General features: G+C 34.0%; 2 protein-coding genes and 1 non-coding gene across 3 annotated transcripts; all 3 read left to right on the forward strand.

The window, feature by feature from the left end:
• The first annotated feature begins 1,209 nt into the window (after positions 1-1,209).
• Positions 1,210-5,081, forward strand: LOC104884904 (B2 protein). Its single transcript, XM_010669606.4, has 5 exons — positions 1,210-2,013; positions 3,557-3,657; positions 3,831-3,914; positions 4,418-4,528; positions 4,625-5,081. The coding sequence occupies exons 1-5, from the start codon at positions 1,341-1,343 to the stop codon at positions 4,664-4,666; spliced, it is 1,011 nt and encodes a 336-aa protein (XP_010667908.1). The 5' UTR covers positions 1,210-1,340; the 3' UTR covers positions 4,667-5,081.
• A 9,211-nt stretch (positions 5,082-14,292) lies between these two features.
• On the forward strand, positions 14,293-14,364 carry TRNAC-GCA (transfer RNA cysteine (anticodon GCA)). The gene has a single exon. It is a non-coding gene; the product is annotated as a tRNA-Cys (tRNA).
• A 3,572-nt stretch (positions 14,365-17,936) lies between these two features.
• On the forward strand, positions 17,937-19,279 carry LOC104884905 (uncharacterized). Its single transcript, XM_048645693.1, has 2 exons — positions 17,937-18,622; positions 18,691-19,279. Exons 1-2 carry the CDS (start codon positions 17,937-17,939, stop codon positions 19,277-19,279), a joined length of 1,275 nt encoding a protein of 424 aa, XP_048501650.1.
• The last annotated feature ends 1,619 nt before the right edge of the window (positions 19,280-20,898 follow it).

Below are 20,898 nucleotides of genomic sequence, written 5' to 3' on the forward strand. Positions count from 1 at the left end.
ATATGAGGTATGGGTTTAGAATGAACAAAACCCATACCTAGTGTTTGTTTAATAATTTGATAAATTTAAAACCCATATCTTAAACCCATACGGTATGGGGTTTAGAAATCGAAGGGGAGGTGAGTTTGACTCATACCAATACCTCTAGGTATTAAATAGAAGAAAACATTTCATTTCCAAATCAAACCAAACACATGGTATTAGGTATTAAGTTCCAAACCTATACCACCTGGGTTTCATTCCTGATTCCAAACCCATACCTCTACATGAACCAAACACCTGAGGTTTCAAATAAGCAAATGAACAAAAATTAACTTTGTACTGACGTACTGTGCACATGATACATCTGGGTGTATGATGAATGTACTCGCGATATAATGTATTAGTTTGATTTTAATATCTTAATTTGATATATGTGAAAAATTTAATATTATAAAAGTATACATTAAAATGAATCTAATAAGATTTCATTTGACAATATTTATAAAAATTTGTAAGATAACAAATATATAGCAATTAGAATATAAATGTTACATTTCTTAAATAACGAAAGTAATACTTCATTCGTTCTTAAATAAGTGAAATATGTCTTTTTTTTTATATAAGAACTTTTTGAAAGAATTTTTTCACAAATTTTAAAATGGATTAAGTACAAATTCTTCTATCATAGACTAATTTTTGTTTATTAGTTATGTAAAACTCTTTTTTTATTACAATTTGTTAATCCTATTCACAAACCTTGTGATAAATTTTTTTAGTACACTAGGCCTTGTTTGGTTGTATATAGGAAGTCATACTTCTTAAAAAGTTATTTTTTCCTGTATTTGAAATTCCTCGTAAGTGTAAAATTGTGTTTGGTTGATAATGAAAAATAGAACTTCTTATGGGAAGCTCTACTTACCTATGGGGACCTAGGTAAATAACTTGCTCCAGTTTGGAGGGAGTAAAACTTTCTAGAAAATGCAAATTCTCATAATTTTGCCAACCAAACAACTTCATATACTTTTACTTCTTAGAAATGAAATTTGTACTTTTCATGATTTGTTTTCTAAATCAAATAGGGCCTTAATACACTATACATTTCTCCGTATAACTTTCCTTTTCTTTTCTACAGTTTCTTTTGCTTTGACAAATTTACACGTTATCCTGCCTCTGATTTCCTCGAACTTTCCTCAAAGACTCTTCTTTTATATATCTACCTGCTTTCACCCATTACTCATTTGTGAAGTCTTCTTCCATAAAACAAAACACCCAACAAAGTAACAACTACTCTTTTCACTTTACTAATACTTTTTCCCTCTAATTTATCAATCTTTTCTCTGAAGCATTTCGTCGAACACATGGAGAACAACCAACAATCATTCTTTCAATTCAGCGATCAACTTCGTGTTCAAAACTCAAACTTAGCCAATCTTTCTCTTAACGATTCAATATGGAGCGTTAGTTCATACCCGACTAAAAAAACCGAAGGTCGCCGGAATTTCGACATTCGGGTCGGAGGAGATCTTGACCCGAAGCACCCGGGTAATTTCAACATCAACAACAACAACAACACTCATTCTTCTAACCCAGATTTCAACAACTCCTTTAACGATGGTTGGAAACTCGGGTCGGGTTTCGGGTCGGGTATAAATCTCAATGGTGGGTTCAACAAAGGGATTTATTCAAAGGGTGTTGTTGGTGTAAATCAGAATGATCAATTTTTGAAGAGTTTCAATGTGAATAATAATAATATTGGTTTAAAAGGGCACAAGAATATATCTTTGAAAGGGGAAGATAATCAACATTTAATTGGAGGAAAAGGGAAGAAAAATAAAGAGATTAAGAAGGAAAATAACAGCAGTAAAAATAATAATAATAATGATTTTAATGGTGAAAGTAAAAGTGGTGTTGATAAAAGGTTTAAGACTTTACCACCATCTGAGGCACTTCCAAGAGATGAAACTGTTGGTGGGTATATTTTTGTGTGTAATAATGATACCATGGAGGAAAATCTCAAGAGACAACTTTTTGGTATGTTTTTTTTTCTCTCAAGATTTTTTTTTTTACTGCATTTTTTTGAATTATGTTGATTATTGTGTTTTGATGGTAAAATTGCTTCTCTAATTTCTCATAAGTGACAAATATATATTAGTTTTTCTCCCCTGTCATTGCAAGTAACTTTTGATGATGAGAAAGAATTGTAACATTATTTAGTTTTTGATTTTCATGGATGGGGAATTTTGATGGATGTTATAGTTTGACATATGAATTTTTTTGATTCTTATGTGGGAAAGCATGGATTTTTGACATAGGGTTACTGTTATTATTCAGCAAATTTTGATTTCTAGTAAAGGATTTGTATTTTTATATGTTGTGTGTGCTTTTAATGTTTAGGAGGTCCATATTAGGTGAATTTATGTTTGAACCATGTGAAGGTTTAGGAATTTGCGTTTTTTTTTGGGATACATAGGGAATTTATATTATATAATGTTGTATGCTTTGTCTCTTTCTATCTGAAGATGGATTATGGTTAAGATTGGTCAGTCAATCATGTGAAACTTTCATTCTTTAATGTTTCTTGCTTTCTGTATTTAGGCCAGTTTATCCTTACTGAAAAAGTGAGGGATTGGTGTGATTTTCATGTTGCATGCTAGTTCTATAGTTTCAAGCTAGGTTGCAGAGACCGATACGGGAACGGGTACGGATTCGGGTATGGGGACGGAAAATGACAAGATTTTGAAATTTTAGGAATGGGTAGGCATACCCATAGAGGGTACATATCAGGCACGGGTACGGATACGAGTATGGGACCTAAAAGAAGTACCCGTGCTACATAGGTTTCAAGTAGCTAGAGTGCTAGACATATGATATGGTGATTGGTGAGCAAGTGGACGTTGTACATGGTTTATAAAGCTTCAAGTAGTTCGGAATTAAGGATTGATTTTATATCTTGTTGGTAGGGGTGCTAATGAGCCTAATTCGCTCTGTAAATTGCTCAAGCTTGGCTCAAACTTTCATTAGTTGAGCACACCTAAGTTTTTTCTATTATTGAGCACAAGTTTGGCTAGAGAACCTTGTGAAGAACCCCAAAATATATATTGTGTCCTATTCATTCTACATATGTTTAGTTTAACTCAAAATATATAGTAAAAATGTGCACCATACTTGTGGGAAGCTCAAAAGAAGTAGCAAACCTCAAGTTGAATCTTAAGGTAAAGTTTGAAAATTTAAACTCGAACCTTGGCTCGAGCTTGAATGAAAGTGTTACGAGCTGAGCCGCTACTCGGCTTAGCTTGTTAATACCACCTAGATACTTCTAAGAATGTTAATATCTGTACTTACATAAAGTAAAGACAAGTGGTATAGTTAACAAGTGGTAGTACATGGTTTTTAAATCTGGAAATGGTTGATAATTAAAGATTGATCAATATCTTCTTATGTAATTTTCTATATATTCATAAAGTTCAGACATATGATGCAAGTCAAGAAGTGGTAGTACAATGTTTTCAAATTTGAAAGTAGTTGGAAGTGGGAAAGAGAGTCATGAACTCATGAACTTTAATTGTGTTTTTAGGTTTGCCGCCACGTTACCGGGATTCAGTACGGCAAATAACTCCAGGGTTACCCCTTTTTCTCTACAACTACTCCACCCACCAGCTTCATGGTATATATGAGGTGAGTCACAGTTATAATTAATTTTATTTGTTGAAGTGGTTGGTTATGACTTGTAGGTTACATATTACTATGAAGGAAAATGACTTGTGATGTACTTCTGATAAGTTATTGATTAATTAAGTTGAGCGTGATTTAGGAATGGAAATGAAAGCTAATACATATTTTGTGTATAGGCTGCCAGTTTTGGAGGAACAAACATTGATCCAACAGCCTGGGAAGACAAAAAGAATGCTGGCGAATCTCGTTTCCCTGCTCAGGTACATTAAGAATCTCTGCCTCCTGTCTGCAAGTTTGCTGTTTCTTTGCTCAATTTCACATATATAACAGGATCTTGCAACACTTGTGGTGCATTTGCTTCACTTAACTTTTACTGATCAGAGCTTACTAGCTTTGAAGTTAACTTATCTAAGCTTGTTGTAATTGTGAATTTGACTTGGAAGCCCTTATTAACCCTCGACTTCAACATACGAACTTACATGGACTAAATGAGAATGAACTTTTTATCTGATCTTACTTCTCCTGAAACAAGGTAAAATTAAGTTGAGGAAAACAAAGACGTAACAGAGTGGAATAATGTGTAATTGTATAGCATACTAGGTTATTTGTGTTTGAAACGTGCTGAGGTGCTTTTCCCTTATGCTCGTATTTGAGTGTCTAGATGAAGGATTACTGTATGTAGCATACTAGATTATTGTAACATACACATTGTTGTGCTTCGAGATTTTTTGCTGACATACTTACCATCTCAATCTACTTGTAGGTGAGAGTCCAAACTAGACAACTTTGTGAACCTTTAGATGAGGATGCTTTCAGGCCAATCCTTCACCACTATGACGGTCCCAAGTTCCGCCTTGAGTTAAGCGTGCCAGAGGTAAACTCACTGAGAACATATCCGATATGGTATACGTCGAATATCAAATGCTTTGTTCTAATTCTAATATATGCTGTTTCTTTTGTGTGCTTGCAGGCTCTTTCACTTCTGGATATTTTTGCCGAGAACCACGCTTGAGAAAAGACGACCCATAAGTGGGGTGTCCCGTATACAGAACACATCAAACTCTTGTAGAAGATGATATGAAAGAGCTACATAGACGTATAGTATTATACGTATATCATACAGTGTGGTGGGTATGAAGACAAGAAATACATAAATATCATTAGAGCAGACAATCTTATTAGAACATGTTTTAATGACATACTTTTTGTAAAGTTGGCGTTACTTTGCCTGTATGTCAGTCGATATTTATAAAAAATAAGTAGATGAACGATAAGAGGTGCAAAATAATGCATGTGTTTAATGTTGCCTAGCTACCGCAAAGTGAGTGGTAAAGGTGTTATGTTAACCAGCTGTGTATATGTAAGTGGGGATTCTATGTTTTGTGCTCGTAAAAAATATATGGTTGATATGTGTTTGTTTTAAGGTACATGGCTACTTTGTCTTTATGTCGTTCTCCTGAATCATATTGCATAGGTGACAAACACTTTTTTTTGGTGAGATCTGTACGATCTTGCATTTGATAATTGCGTGCCTTCCATTTCGAAGCTATAAAAGGTATTGGAGGTTGGCTATTTTAGTTCCATATTCCATATAGTATAAATTGCGAGGGAATTTCGGATCCCCGTCGATAGTTTTGTCATAGGGAGTTTAGAAGCAAACACTATTGGTTTATCGGGGCGTTTGTTTAGAGGGATAAGGATAAGAACGGAGGACATAAGAAAGGTAGTGTTTGTTTAAGCGGATAGAGATAGGTACAAGAATCTTTCTTATTCCAACAAAAAAAATAAAGAATGGGGTGGTATAAGGGTTTGTTTTTTCCAGCTTATTTTCAGTTTAGTTTAGTTCAGCTTTGGATAATCCTTTTACTATCACATATCATTATTCATTTCAGTTCAGTTCATTTGTTTTATGTCAAAGAGAATAGGTCCTAAATGAGGGGTAAAAAAAGAAGAAGATATCATTTTAACCTTTGATGAAAAGGAAGAAAGGAGATTAGGAGAGAGTTGTAAGGATATTTTGGTTACTTTGTCATTTATCTCAATCTTAATTTCAAGTTCCAACTAATATTAAACAAAGGAAAGTTTTATTTTCTTTCTATCTCACCCACCGGTTTCCTATCCTTCCTAAACTTTATTCGAACGTCCTGTGTATTTCAAATTTACTGTGGATAAGAGTTGAATCCTATCGAAAGAGGTTTACTAAGATTTTATATATGTTCCTTCTTTTGCGTACAAAATGAGTTTTTTGTTGCTACATAAATCTAAGCCCAGGACCATTTAGTAGGTGTGCATAGCGACTTACAACACAAGACCCTCACTTTTTAGAGGGTCTAAAAGTCTTATATTAAATCTTTGTTATAGTCATATTGTTTAAGCTCGAGATTTTTTTAATCTAAAACATTTCAATAATGATTATATTATAGATTACATTATTTGTATTTCTACATTATATGCATGATATCTTCATTTGTATAGCTCAATTTTATAATTAGCATTAGGGGTCTCAAAATTTTAAACCCTACGCAACATATCTTATGTACGTTTCTTGTCACGAGGATTATGTTATTGTTGGACCTACCAGCTTTCAGTCGAAAATAACTTGTATTAATTGTCAAATGTGATATTGTGAAAAGAGTGATTAGGGATTAAGAAATGATAATGGGTGGTTAAATTTATTCCACGGAATAGGTGCTAGTGTGCTACCAAATCAACTAGTCTACACTCTACCATGTCATGTGAGTTGAAGTTGAAATGTTGAATCGTCGATGTATTAAAAAATCAAACCGACTAATTGCATTTTGCTAACTCACACTACGATTAATTCAAACTTCAATTGTTTCATAATATGGACTATTATTCGTGTTCACTGCTAAAGATCTACTATATTCCACGAAAAGGACGTTTATTAATCAACAAGCTGACTAGGTTTCTTAATATCTCCTCTCTTATTATTGAAGGAAATAATCTTGTTGTCATCAATTCTGTTAGGACATGTTAAAAGGTTTCGTGGGAAATTTCTACTCTGATCACTTATTCGGTCGAAGACTTGAAGAGTGTTTCTAAGGTCTTGTACAATCATTTTTTAGAGAAGTGAATCAAGCGACAGATTTCATGGATCATATGGATCACGAGGCTTTGTTTTTAATATATTGGTTTTCTTCTTCTAATTTGGTTTTTTCTTCCATCATTCGAAATGATATTGTAGGTTGGTTCTATGTTAGGAACCAAACCTAGTTTTTCTTCCTATAAGGCTATAACCAAAAAAAAAATCAACAAGCTGATATATTTTAATAATCTTTGGCTAGTTAGGATAAATATATTATTAAGAGTAAATCGTAGATAAAAGTAGTAAGTAAAGTCTCAATAATATAGAAAAAATACAGTGCAAAATACTGAAATGTTGACATGGATAAAGAGATGAAACACATAATTTGAGACATTTTACAAACGAGTAAATAACTATAATAGAGCGTGTATAGTAACTGTTTGTTTGGTTAGCATATAGAAACATGAGAAGTGAAAGTTTCGTAAATTAAAAAATTGTGTAACTTTTAAGTTGACAAAAACACCAAAATTATCATTTTATGAAAAGAGTACTTTCCCATTTCCAAAAGAAGAATATACTTTATCATTATACCTTGGTAACTAAAATTTAAAATGACGATTCTACTTCTCGAATTCAACCATATTATTACTACCTCCGTTTCATATTAGATGCTAATAATGGGGTGTTTTATATCATATGCTACACTTTCTTTTTTGGAAAATAAGTTCTTTCTATCTCTCTCCTGTCACATAGGTCCTCACTCCTCATTTTTTGTTCTCTACCTCACTCCTCTCCAAAAATTGCCTAAGAGTCCGTGTTTTTGAAAAATGTAACATCTAATTAATATGAAGCGAATGTAGTAATTCTTATGTGCTACGTTCAACCAACCACTACTAGAGAATATTGAGTATAACATAAGTAAAAGATTGAGAGTCCTTTATAAATCATCGTCTTTTTTAATAAAGTGAGATTGACATAGGAATAAATTTTTGATCCTTTTAAATATAGTATGATTTGGAAGATATGACTCTTAAATTTATCATGGTATTCAGAGCTCATGTTGTTGAACGGTTTATATTATTTGTCAAGCAACTAGATAAAGGGGATTCTATTGCACGTTCATTTCCAATGATGATGATTATTGTGTACCTTACCAGTGTGTTCTAATTCTACGGACACTTACATGTGAGGCCGGGGAGTGTTGAACCTCATGTTGTTATGCACATGTGAGTTGTCCCACATTGGAGAAAGAAGAGAGAAAATATCACATTATAAGCTAGATGAACTACTTATTCAATTGACAATTGATTTTAATATAGAACCTCATTTGGGCATGTATGTGGACCGAACTCTCCTCCTTATTGAGTTGCCCAAGCCCATTCTTTGTTTCATACGTAAATTGGCATTAACCTTAAATAAGCTTTAGTTTAATTTTGATCCTTTTATGCGTGTACTCTAGTCCGTGATTGAAACATAGTGACATTGGAGATCCATGTCTAATTCAAACCCTAAACATTGGTCTTACTTTTTTTTTTTTTTTTTTGAAAGAAACATTGGTCTTACTTCTTAACCATTTATCAATAACTTAAACATTTCCCCTCAAATGAGAACCTCATGAGTTAAGTAGAGTCTCACTTATATGCGAAGTGTTTGGGGATTTGGAGTATCAAATACCCACCAGGAGTCAAAATCACAACCCTATGAGAATTTGGTGTTCCAATAAATAAAGACGAACATATAAATTGGGACCGAAATTAACAAGTAATGACACGATAATTACTATGTGAGCCCGGACATTGTCCCGGGTTAAAATTGTGTTTTTGAATTTGATATGCATTTTTTTTTCATTCCCACTAAAATATATTAAGGAAAATTCAATATTTAAAATATACAAATATAATAATGTGGACACTTAAAGTATGATTAAAAGTTGGTTGATATGGTAATTGTGTCATATTATAATAGCAAGAGGTCACGAGTTCAAATCTTGTTGCAAACTAATTTTACTTTTGTCAATCGACATAGTTTAAACTATTTACTGTATTCAAAAATTGTCTGTTATCCCTGAGGCATAGGGATCAAACCTCATAGGACTCACATGAGTAATTTTTCATAAACCCCTCTCAAGTGAGTCTCCTTCATCTTACCAAAAAAGCCTAATTTTAAATTAAAATTAGATGGTCTCTTTTAAGACCGACTCTTTCTGTACATAGGTCACAATTTCTTTTTGTTTCTATCTCTTTAATTTCTTTAATTCCACAGTCTCCATCAACATCTTACTTATTTTGGAATAGATGATGTATGGTAGTATTAAATGGTAATACACAAAAGTTAACATATTATAAATTCGTATATGAGACGAGGTTACAATATACTTTTCCGTTCTTTTTATATTACAATAATTACTATTTTGGGTAGTTTCACATCTATTGCAACAATTTCAATTTTATATAAAAAACAACTTTAATTGATAATATTGTCCTTACTTTATCTTATTAAAACCATCATTAATTACTCACTTTGCCTTATAAAATTGCTTTTATTTTCTATATAAGGGTGATTTCTCTCCTACTCTAGTTAATTAAAGAGTTACTTTTATGGTAAACTACTCATTTGTTCCAAATCCTTAAAAATTGTGTCCAAACACATTATTATAATAGAGAAAGAACAGATGTAGTATTAGCTTGGCTAAAATTTAATCGGATTGGGTCACCTTTAGTTTTTACTACTTATAAGCTTCAATTTTGGTTCTTTTTTGGATATTTTTGGACTTCTCCGAGACTTGTCATATTTCCCCCCAAAACATTCCTAGGAAAGTCGATGTGACTTATGATGTTGCGCAGGTGCTTGCCACCATTTGTGTTGCCTCGAAAAGCTTCTGAACACCCCATTTGTTCATTTATAGTGAAATCCAAAATTATCTCGAAATGAACGTAAAGACATCCATATATTTGTTCCAAGCCACATGACTCATTTCCAATGACCTCCCGTGTCTCTAGGAGGCAGCCCGTGGCGCTCGGAGCTCGGGCCTTGGGAAAGTCCAAAAGCGTGTATTATAACCTTCAATTTTGGCTGTTTTTGGGAAATTTTTGGGCTCCTCTGGGCCTGGTCATATTTTCTCCCGAAATATTCCTAGAAAAGCCGACGTGACTTGCAAAGTTTATTCGCAAGTGCTTGGCACCATTTGTGTTGTCTCGAAAAGCCTCTAAACACCCTATTTGTTCATTTCTCGTGAAACCTAAAACTGTCTTGAAATAAATGTAAAGGCATCCACATATTCGTTCCAAGACACATGATTCCTTTCCAATGACCTCCAATGCCTCTAGGAGGCATCCTGTAACGTTCGGAGCTCGAACCACGGGAATGTTCGAAAGTGTGCATTATAACCTTCAATTTTGGCTGTTTTTAATACATTTTTGGACATTTGGGGCCTGTTCATGTTTTCTCCTTAAACGTTATTAGGAAATCCGACGTGACTTGTAACGTTGTGCGGGTGCTTGACACCATTTGTGTTGCCTCGAAAAGTCTGTAAACACCTTATTTTGTTCATTTCTCGTGAAACCTAAAATTGTCTCGAAATGAACATATAGGCATCCACATATTCGTTCCAAACCACATGACTCCTTTCCAATGACCTCCCATGTTCATAGGAGGCACCATGTGGCGTTCAGAGCTCAGACCCCTGGAATGTACGAAAGCGTGTATATTAACCTTCAATTTTGGCTATTTTTGGGACATTTTTGGGTTTCTCCAGGCATTGTCATATTTTCTCCCGAAATGTTCCTAGGAAAGTCGATGTGACTTGTAACGTTTATTCACAGGTGGTTGGCATCATTTGCGTTGTCTCAAAAAGTCTCTAAACACCCCATTTGTTCATTTCTCGTGAAACCTAAAAATGTATCGAAATGAACGTAAAGACATCCACATATTCGTTCCAAGCCACATGACTCTTTCAAATGACCTATAATTCCCCTAGGAGGCAACCTCTGGGGTTCGGAGTTCATACCCCTGGAAAGTCCAAAAACGTGTATTATAACCTTCAATTTTTGCTGTTTTTGGGACATTTTTGGACTTCTCCGGGCCAGGTCATATTTTCTCCCAAAATATTCCTAGGAAAGCCGACGTGACTTGTAACGTTGCGCTCGTGCTTAGCACCATTTGTGTTGGCTCCAAAAGCCTCTAAACACCCCATTTGTTCAATTCTCGTGAAACCCAAAATTATTTTGAAATGAACGTAAAGGCATCCACATATTCGTTCCAAGCCACATGTCCTAGGAGACATCCACGTAAAGCAATCCTTTTCAATGACCTTTCATGTCCCTAGGAGGCATCATGTGGCGTTCGGAGCTCGAACCTTGGGAAAGTCCGAAAGCGTGTATTATGATCCTCAATTTTGGCTGTTTTTGAGACATTTTTGGACTTCTCCGAGCCTGGCCGTATATTATCCCGAAACATTCCTAGGAGTGCCGACCTGACTTGTAACGCTGCGCGGGTATTTGGCACCATTTGTATTGCCTCGAAAAGCCTCTAAACACCCTGTTTGTTCATTTCTCGTGAAACCTAAAACTGTCTCGAAATAAACACAAAGGCATCCACATTCCAAGCCACATAACTACTTACCAATAACCTTCTACATCCTTAGAAGACATCCCGTGGCGTTCGTAGGTCGAGCCCTAGAAATGTCTGAAAGCATGTATTATAACCTTCAATTTTGGCTGTTTTTGGGACATTTTCGACTTCTCCGGACCTAGTCATATATTCTCCCGAAACATTCCTAGGAATGCCGACGTGACTTATATTGTTACGCGGGTGCTTGACATCATTTGTGTTGCCTCGAAAAACCTCTGAACACCCCATTTGTTCATTTCTCGTGAAACCCAAAATTACATCGAAATGATCGTAAACATCCACTCATTTGTTTAGCAAGCCACAAGATCGACTCTTTTACAATGACTTCCAATGTCCCTTGGAGGCATCCTGTGGAGTTCGAAGGTTGGGACCCGAAAAAGTCCGAAAGCATGTATTATAACCTTCAATTTTGGTTGTTTTTGCAACATTTTTGGTCTTCTTCGGACCTGGACATATTTTCTCCCTAAATATTCCTATGAGTATGGACGTGACTTGTAACGTTGCATGAGTGCTTGGAACCATTTGCATTGCCTCGAAAAGTTTCTGAATACCCCATTTTTTAACTTCTCGTGAAACCCAAAATTGCCTCAAAATGAACATAAAGACATCTATGTATTCGTTCCAAGCCACATGAATCCTTTGCAATGACCTCCCATTCTCTTAGGAGGCATCCCGTGGCGTTCGTTGCTCGGACTCCGGAAAAGTCCGAAAGCGTGTATTATAACCTTCAATTTTTGCTGTTTTTGGGACATTTTTGGACTTCTCCTGGTCTGGTGATATTTTCTCCCAAAATGTTCCTACGAAAGCCGATGTGACTTTTAACATTGCGCAGGTGCTTAACACATTTGTGTTGCCTCGAAAAAGCCTCTGAACACCCCATTTGTTCATTTCTCGTGAAACCCGAAATTTAGGAATAAATAACATTGTTGCATAGAAATATGTTGTAGTTTTGTTTATTACTGACACAAAATGTACTTCCTCCGTTTAGAAATAATTGCACCATTTCCAGTTTGTGCACTATTCACATCTTACGCTTAGATTGTCTTTGGTGATTTATATTTTAGGAAAAACATAGTCATGTGGAGTCTTGTTAGATTTGTTTCGATGTAAATTTTTTTAAAATAAACTTTTTGTTTACTTATTGATAATTAAAGATATTAATGGTTGAAATCATACATCGACATGCGTGAAGGTTAGAAATGGTACAACTATTTCTGAATGGCGGAAGTATATGATAGGACATAGACTATAGAGTTAGCTAAGAGATTTTTAGTTAGGAAGATACCATTTTGTGACTAAAGATCATTGAGGCAGGCAGGAAACTCACTGTACTTTCAAAGATATTTTGTCCTCTCGAGTTTCGAAAATGGAAAACATGATCTTCATGAGAGTTTCCATGCTGAAAATAGTTTTAGAATTTTTTAATGTTTATTAATTTACACATCCTTACTTGCACTTCTGTAGTTCTTTAAGTGATGTTTTCTTATTTCATAATACAAAGCGATGGCCTCCGAGTTTATTTTTACCAAGAGGGTTGATTCTCTAGTGGCTTCTTATCGTATTATGTATTTTCCTAGATGGTAATTTAAATTTTATTGTGGACACTTAAAGCAAGATTAAAAGTTGGTTGAGATGGTAATTGTGTCATGTTATAATAGCAAGAGGTCACGGGTTCAAATCTTGTTGCAAGCTAATTTTACTTTTGTTAATCGACATAGCTTATGTACACATTGGACAATTCTAGAGGAGTACACATGGCGTGTATACATCGTCACACGCGCCTTTTAATATATTTGTATAGTTTGAATATCAAGGGTACGCCAAAAAAAAAGCTTGTGAAAATGACTTCTTATTACACTTAACACATGATTTAAAAGATATTAAAAAAATGTTGAACTGAAAGCCCAAATTACACAAAACAATTTATAATGGCATATTATTGAAAACATTTTTGATTAAGAAAAAGAGTTAACAAGAATAATTTCACCAAATTCATAAGCAAAAGTACTAAAAAAGTAAACAATAAAAAAAATGAGCAAAAACACAAACACTAAGCACTAAGGGCTAAACAATAAAACAATTAAAAAATTTGGCAAAATATACAACGGTAAACATTAATGGGTCATTTGGTTTAATATTTATACAAATATATGTAAGTGCACTCTTATTACGTAACTTACAAGAGAATATTGATGTCATATTCTATTACCACAATTTCTTTTAAGGTATTGTTTTCAAACTCAAACCTTTTAATTTTTTTTATTTATCACGTCGTCACGTGATTTTGTTTTTTTTTTTTTTTAGAATCGAATTTTTCAATTTATTAATGGACAAAAAAAAGAAAAGTAACAAAATAAATTATGAAATTTAAAAATAATAACATATTTGTTTATTGTAACTAACCCGGTGCATCGCCTGCGCAAAAAAAAATAGTGTGGAATGAAAAGGAGAATCTATGGGGAGGTGACAAATTAGGAGAATCTATTACCGCTAAGTAATAATAATAAATTGATGAAATATTACCCAAAAAAAAGAGATTAGAAACCAATATTTGATTTTATTTCTTGGAGCCCGAAAATAACAAACCAAATGACCCCTCAAGTACTAAACATCTAAACAGAAACCAATTCGTCAAAATTGAGCAAAATGTCAGCACCAATCCGTCAAATGTCTAAACAGCTAAAAATGCAGATTAATCAAACAATTAAATTACCAATTCATCAAAATTAATCAATGTAATTGTCAATTATCAGTGTCAACTTATAAAATTAGTTAATGCATATAATTGTAGAAATTAGCACCAACATTTTCTTTTGCAGTAATCCGCAAGTCATTCTGTTAGGAATTTGTGATACCTTTTTCTTTTCCTCCTTTCTTCACTTCTAATATCAATCTTCATTATATTTATACTCCCTCCATTTTTGAAAATTCTTCTTACTTTGATCAATTCCATCTCACAAAAAGGGTCCATAGCTCAGTGGTAGAGCATTTGACTGCAGATCAAGAGGTCACCGGTTCGAACCCGGTTGGGCCCTTATACATGTTTTTTTTCTTCTTCTGTCCTTTCGTTTTGTGATCCAAAGTTTAAATGTTGGCGTTATGTTTACTGTAGTACGTAAGATTTACAAGTTTTTCACGTAAGAGCTGAGTTGATTAATATCGTTACGCCATTTAAGAATATAAACACAAAGTTTTAATTTCTTTGGAAATAAACTGCAATTAACAATTTGATCTAATGAACTGATGCAACTTTAAAAAGGTAAGGGAAAGAGAATACCGAGGAAAACCAATGAGGTCTTCCCTACCTTATCGTTACATCAAAGAAGATCAAACAATGTCACTTTTATTAACTGAAACATTAACTACAAGCAACTGTGAAGAAAAGAAATCAACTTTCATTAGGGAAGAGAATATAACCTAGTACATTTGACCATGCATTTTTTTGTTTTAGATAAAATCAACTTTTATTAGAAAAGGGAATATCTGTCCAGATATTCTAAGCATAGATTTTCGCAAAGTCTTATAAAAAATCGTCTCACGTTAGACACTAACGTGAGACGAGTCTGTTTTTCCTCCGATTCTTAACCTCGGCCTTTATTTATGGTTTTATGATTGATAATTGTGATTCTGACTATTAGTTACTGTTTTCCGCTAAACAGTTATGATATTTGGGTATTTAGTTATGTGAAACTATTGGGTCAGACCGTCTGACCCAATGTGTTTGGTCAGGCAGGCTGAGCCCAAAACATTTACAGAAGAAATTAGATATTTTACGCTCCACATCCTCCAACTCCTTCATCAACCTGTCAGGCTGTCAATCTCATTTTGTTTCTCCTTCAATTCGTCCTCTTTTTTATGCCTTGCCTCCCCTAATTCCTCTTTCAATCTGTCAACCTCCAGCTTGTTTTTCATCCAACTCCTCGTTCGATTTGACCCACCTCTTCTGTTACATTTTCAGTACTATTCTGAGAGTGCCGCTGTTGAAGCTGATAAATCGAAAGAGAATGTCACCGTCACAGCATGGTTGTGGGTCAATTTCCATTTTCATGACTACAACCATGCTTTTATTCCATTGACCCACCCCTTCAAAAGAAACTCACATTCAAACTCAGTGCTCATGGCCGCACGTGGGACGATCCTTGCCATTGGATGTCTAACATCAACGACCCAGATTTCATCTCTTATCTTCATCGAGAAAACTATATACTTTCATTTAGAGGTAAGTTACTTTCATTTAGACCTAAGTTGGTTTCATTTAGACATAACTTACTTTCATTTAGACCTAAGTTACTTTCACTTAGACCTAAGTTACTTTCATTTAGAGGTAACTTACTTTCATTTAGACTAACTGAAAATAATGAAGACTAACTGAAAAAAATTTAGGACTAACTGAAAAAAAATGAAGACTAACTGAAAAAAATGAAGACTAACTGAAAAAAAATGAAGACTAACTGAAAAAATTTGAAGACTACCTGAAAAAAAATTGAAACCAACTGAAAAAAAAAGGAAGACTAACTGAAAAAAATGAAGACTACCTGAAAAAAAATGAAGACTACCTGAAAAAAAATAAAGACCAACTGAGACCCAAGTGAAGTGGTCCGACGAGAATATTGTGTCGGACGAGTCCGACACAATACGAACTCTTTAGTTATTATTGTTTTTTACACAGAAAACGCACAAAACTCGGATTATCTCCTGCAATTTCACCACCTTGAATCTCTCCAATGGCAAAAATGTTGAAGATATTTCAACACTTCTCAAACACAACAACTGGGAAATTGGGTTCTTCAAACATCACTAAAAAGCTAAACCCATATATTATTCAATATGTTCTTCATTATAATCAATTTTTTGATCCAACTAAACTTCTGGATTTGTTCAACTGGTCACCACGAAATTATGTCTTTCAAAATCATACTTTTAAAAATTAAGTTATATAAAAATAAAAAAATACATATTTATAATTCTGTATAGTGAAAAGTTAAAAGTTTGATTTTTGACTAAACAACCTAAAAGATCTAGATGAATATTTTTGCTACATATTTCGGAAAATTAATTTGAACTTGCTTACAAGTATAAATAAATAATATCAAATAAATGTTTTATTTTTAACCTATGTGTTGGATCATATTATTATAACAAAGAAGTTATAAGAAGAGTATGAAGCTAATGTATAAGAGGTACTACATTTTTTTTGAGGGGTATAAGAGGTATTACATGATTATGGTAAGAATAGAAGTTTTAGAATTGGTAAGAGAAAATGGAGCTTGATTTCTATCCAAATTATCTCAAAATCAATAATACACTTGAGTATTATAACTTTTGCTACATCCAACAAAAAAAATTCAAAATTTCATTATAAATCGAATAGAGTTTGAGATTTGCATAAACAATACTAATTAATTATGAATATAATTATATTACTATAATTAATGCAATCATAATAATATTACCAATAAGTATATAATTAATTTTATTTATTATCAGGAAGCTTATGAAATCAATATAATTCAACCATATTTAAAAATAACCGTGCATCACACAAGTTTCAAAATCTGAGTTTGTCTTGTAAGAGACCGCCTACTTTTAAATTAAAATTAGACAATGATAAGCCCAATATCAAAAAGAGAGTAACCCCAATAGTAATTAGGTTAATTTCTTTCGGTGACTACTAGTATAATAAATTTAGTAACTAGGTCTAATTTTAACATAAAATTAGACATTTTTTTAATAATTTTTGTCAAAATCTAGTATTGGATATTGGATAATTGGAATAAGTTATGTAATGGAATTACATGCTACAGTTATTGGAGTTTTAGATGTATAAAGATACATAATTAGATTGTTGGATAAGAAAGATTATCAAGCTAAGTTTACATAAACCAATAGGCAATAAGAGGTCATTATAGGCAAATTAAAAACAACTTTAATTACATAATTTGAAATATTATAAAAAGAAAAAAAGGGTAAGATTAGAAAGTGGTGCTAGACCTAGCCTCATCTTTTGAACAACTACAAGTCCTAAATGTGACACTAATTTTCCGCAATACTTTATTATCTTTTAGAGTAGTTTTTACCAAGTCAATATTCTAATTTTATATTTTAGGATTTTGTATCATTAACGATAGCCTTTTTACTAGGCTAATTATCTTCCTGTAAATATGTAGTCATGCCAAATTGCCAATCACGTCTACTTTATTGGATAATAAAGCCGGTTATTTTTGGTATTGGCTAACTCTCACAGGGCTATTTTCTTCTGCATAAAACAATTTAACTGAAGTGAAAATAAATCGGAGAGAACAACTCCTAACCTTAATTTTTGTTGAATATTCTACTTTCATTAAGGTATTCTTATCATAAACTTTGAAACAGTTTCGAATCAGGAAGCAAGTTTTACGTGATCTAAAAGTTCCAGGTGTGGTTAGTTTAAATTTTAGCCCTAATTAAAAGATATTAGGTCTACTGTTTACTGTCCACTGTCTACCTATAAAAGGATTGGATGGGATGTAGGTTCCCAACATCGCGTGTAAAAAAGGCTAATACATACATTAGCTGATTAGCTTAAAACAAATTTACACAAATTGCACGTTAGGAAAGAAAGAGAATAATGGCAACATTATCTATACAAGCCCCAGATGATGTTGAGGTAGAAATTCTTTTACGATTACCCGTTAAATCTATTCTCCGATTCAAGAGTGTTTGTAAAAGATGGTATTCTCTTACTGGAAAACCATCCTTCATCTCTCGTTATAATCAATTAATTAGATCTCGAAAAAGTAAGCTACTTTGTTTTGGCAAAGATCCAATTACAAAACCTCTTGTTGAAATATCATCATCATCATCATCAGAATTATTATTACTTGAGGAGGATTATCTACAACTTCCTCCATTTCTTGATGATAATAGTTGGGTATTTAGAGGTGTTAATATTGATGAATTTTTCCCCGGAGTTAAAGAATCTGATGCTGATCTTCTTATTAGTGATATGCATATAATAGGCCATGTTAATGGAATTTACTGTATATTCCATAGACTAATTCCCATATCTGGTGGTACACTAATTTTATGGAATCCTGCTACTCGATCCTACAAACATATACTTCCTCCTGTTTCCTTTCCGTTTCCCCTTTATCTACAACATGGGCTTCAGTATATGATTGTGGCGACGAGGTGTGTAGACCAGAAGGTTTTCATTTCGGATTCGGATACGATCACACCATCAAGGATTATAAGGTCGTTGTTATTTGTCACTGGATCTCGCAATATAAGTGGCCTTCCGATGAATTTTGGCATGTAAGGGTGTATAATAATGCCAATGATTTATGGACGAATATTTGTTGTCTAAAATATTGTTTCTATAGCTTAGGTGAAGATGTACGTTTGGCTTTCCCATATATTGTTTCTGATCCAGAATTTTGCAACAACTTTATCCATGGAGCTTGTCATTGGTCAGGTGTGAAAAGAGATGAACATAAGGGTGAGGAGTTTGCATATTGTGTACTAGTATTTAGTATGGTAGATCACTCTTTTAAAGTAATGGGTGGACCTCCAATTTTGTACGATAATTCAATACAACCAAAGATGAGTGTTTGGGTGTTTAAGGAGACTATTTGTTTTGTTGCAAGGTTTCTTGAGAAGAAAAATATTGAGGTTTGGATAATGAAAGAGTATGGTGTTGAGGATTCTTGGGACTTGCATGTATCAATTGTAACACAAACTCTTGATCCTGAGTTTGGTGTGGTTGGAATTTCAGATGATGAAAGGATTTTCTTAGGTGATAATAATGGACGGTTGGTTTCATATGGGCTTCATGATAATCAAGTGGAAGAGAATAATGGTGTCCAAGTTAAACCTCTTGAATCTTATAATGGCACTTTAGGGGTGTTCAATTATGTTGAAAGTCTTTCACCTATCAACCTAACCACTAACAGCAACCAGCCACTATTGTAGTCGTAAATTTTTGATAAAATTATTGGATTAGAATATAAAATTGACAATATTAGTCATATTTAATTCTTACGTTGTATTTATACTGTATTTGTGTACTTACCTTTCTTTTCCCTTTCTCTCTCCTTCCTTCACTTCCACCACACCACCACCACCACTTGCGTCCTGCTACCGCACCGCCACCACCACCACACCACCACCACCACTTGCTTCCTGCTGCCGCACCGTCACCACCACCATGCCCACCACGCCACACCACCAATGACCTTTCTTCTCTCTTTCTCCCCTTCCTTCACTTCATCCACACCACCGCACCACCACCACCACTTGTGCCGCTGCTACCGCACCACCATCACGCCGCCATCCAGAGCCGCTGGCACATCGTTAGGTCTTTTCGGTCAGGGAGCCGGCCGGTATCGGGATCTTTACAAAAAGCTTTCTAACGTCTTTTAGTTTTAGCTGCGGACTACCACAACCATCCAAATCTTGGAATTGATTTTTTTTAAAAAAAAAAAATAGAGAGGTGTCCACCATGTACGCCCCACCACTGGCGGAGGCGTCCATGACAGGCGCCTCACCCTGTGTTGGAGCGCTTGCCATGGACGCCTCCACCAGTGGTGGGGCGTCCATGGTGGGAGCCTCTCCAACTTTTTTTTTTGATTATTTTTGTAAATTGAAATGGGGAAGCAGAGGAGATATGAAAGGTGGTTTTCCGGCGGCTATGGTGGTGGTAGTGTGCCGGCGGCTCTGGTGGTAGTGGTGTGCCGGTGGAGGTATACTGGAGGTAGTGGTGATGTGGAAGATGATAGGGAGGGGAAGTGAAGAAAAAAGGTGAGGAATGAGAAAAGAGATAGGGAGGGGAAGTGAATAACAAAATTGTATTTTTATACACGTATTTAGTACGTAAATAGGAAATTTCATGGCGTTATTTAGCAAATGAGTTTGCAAAATCAAATTAGAGGTTATTGATAACTTAACTGTTTACATAAATGATTATGTTTGGGGCACCTACTTATCACAATTGTTTTAATTCACTTCGTAAATTTTGTTATTGTGTCTAATACACACCAATGGGTTCCCGAGATTTTCTTTCAATGAATTATCTAGAATCAATTTTCTATCAATAAGGTATTGATCTAGTAGTCATAATTGAAGGCTTGTATACAATAGGTTATATGTTTGAATTTCCTTTCAATTTGTAATTTGTATTGCGCATGTAGTTTATTTGTGATAACAAAAATAAATTCTTTTGTTTACTGGAACAATATGATGCTTAGAAGATCTTTTCCTTTGTTTATTTTATTAAATAACTAGTATAGCACCCATCTGATAGATGCATGTATTACAAAATTTAAATTAAATTTGCGTGAATGTTGAAGTCTAAATTTTAGTAAATTTTTGTGGACTCATGTATATATACGAATTATTAATATTTCTTCTAAACATTAATATTGTTATATAGACATCTGTTTGGCGGTATTAGTTGGAAAGGAGCTAAAATTGATAAGTTAGCCGAACTAATAAGGTAGTAGCTGAAACTGATAAGGTAGCTAATTAGCATAATTATTTGGCAAAATTAGTTCCTTAATTAAGTTGCTAAAATTCCAATGTAGCTAGCTTAT

This window comes from Beta vulgaris, chromosome 5 (genome assembly GCF_026745355.1).
Source record: "Beta vulgaris subsp. vulgaris cultivar EL10 chromosome 5, EL10.2, whole genome shotgun sequence".
NCBI lineage: Eukaryota > Viridiplantae > Streptophyta > Magnoliopsida > Caryophyllales > Amaranthaceae > Beta > Beta vulgaris.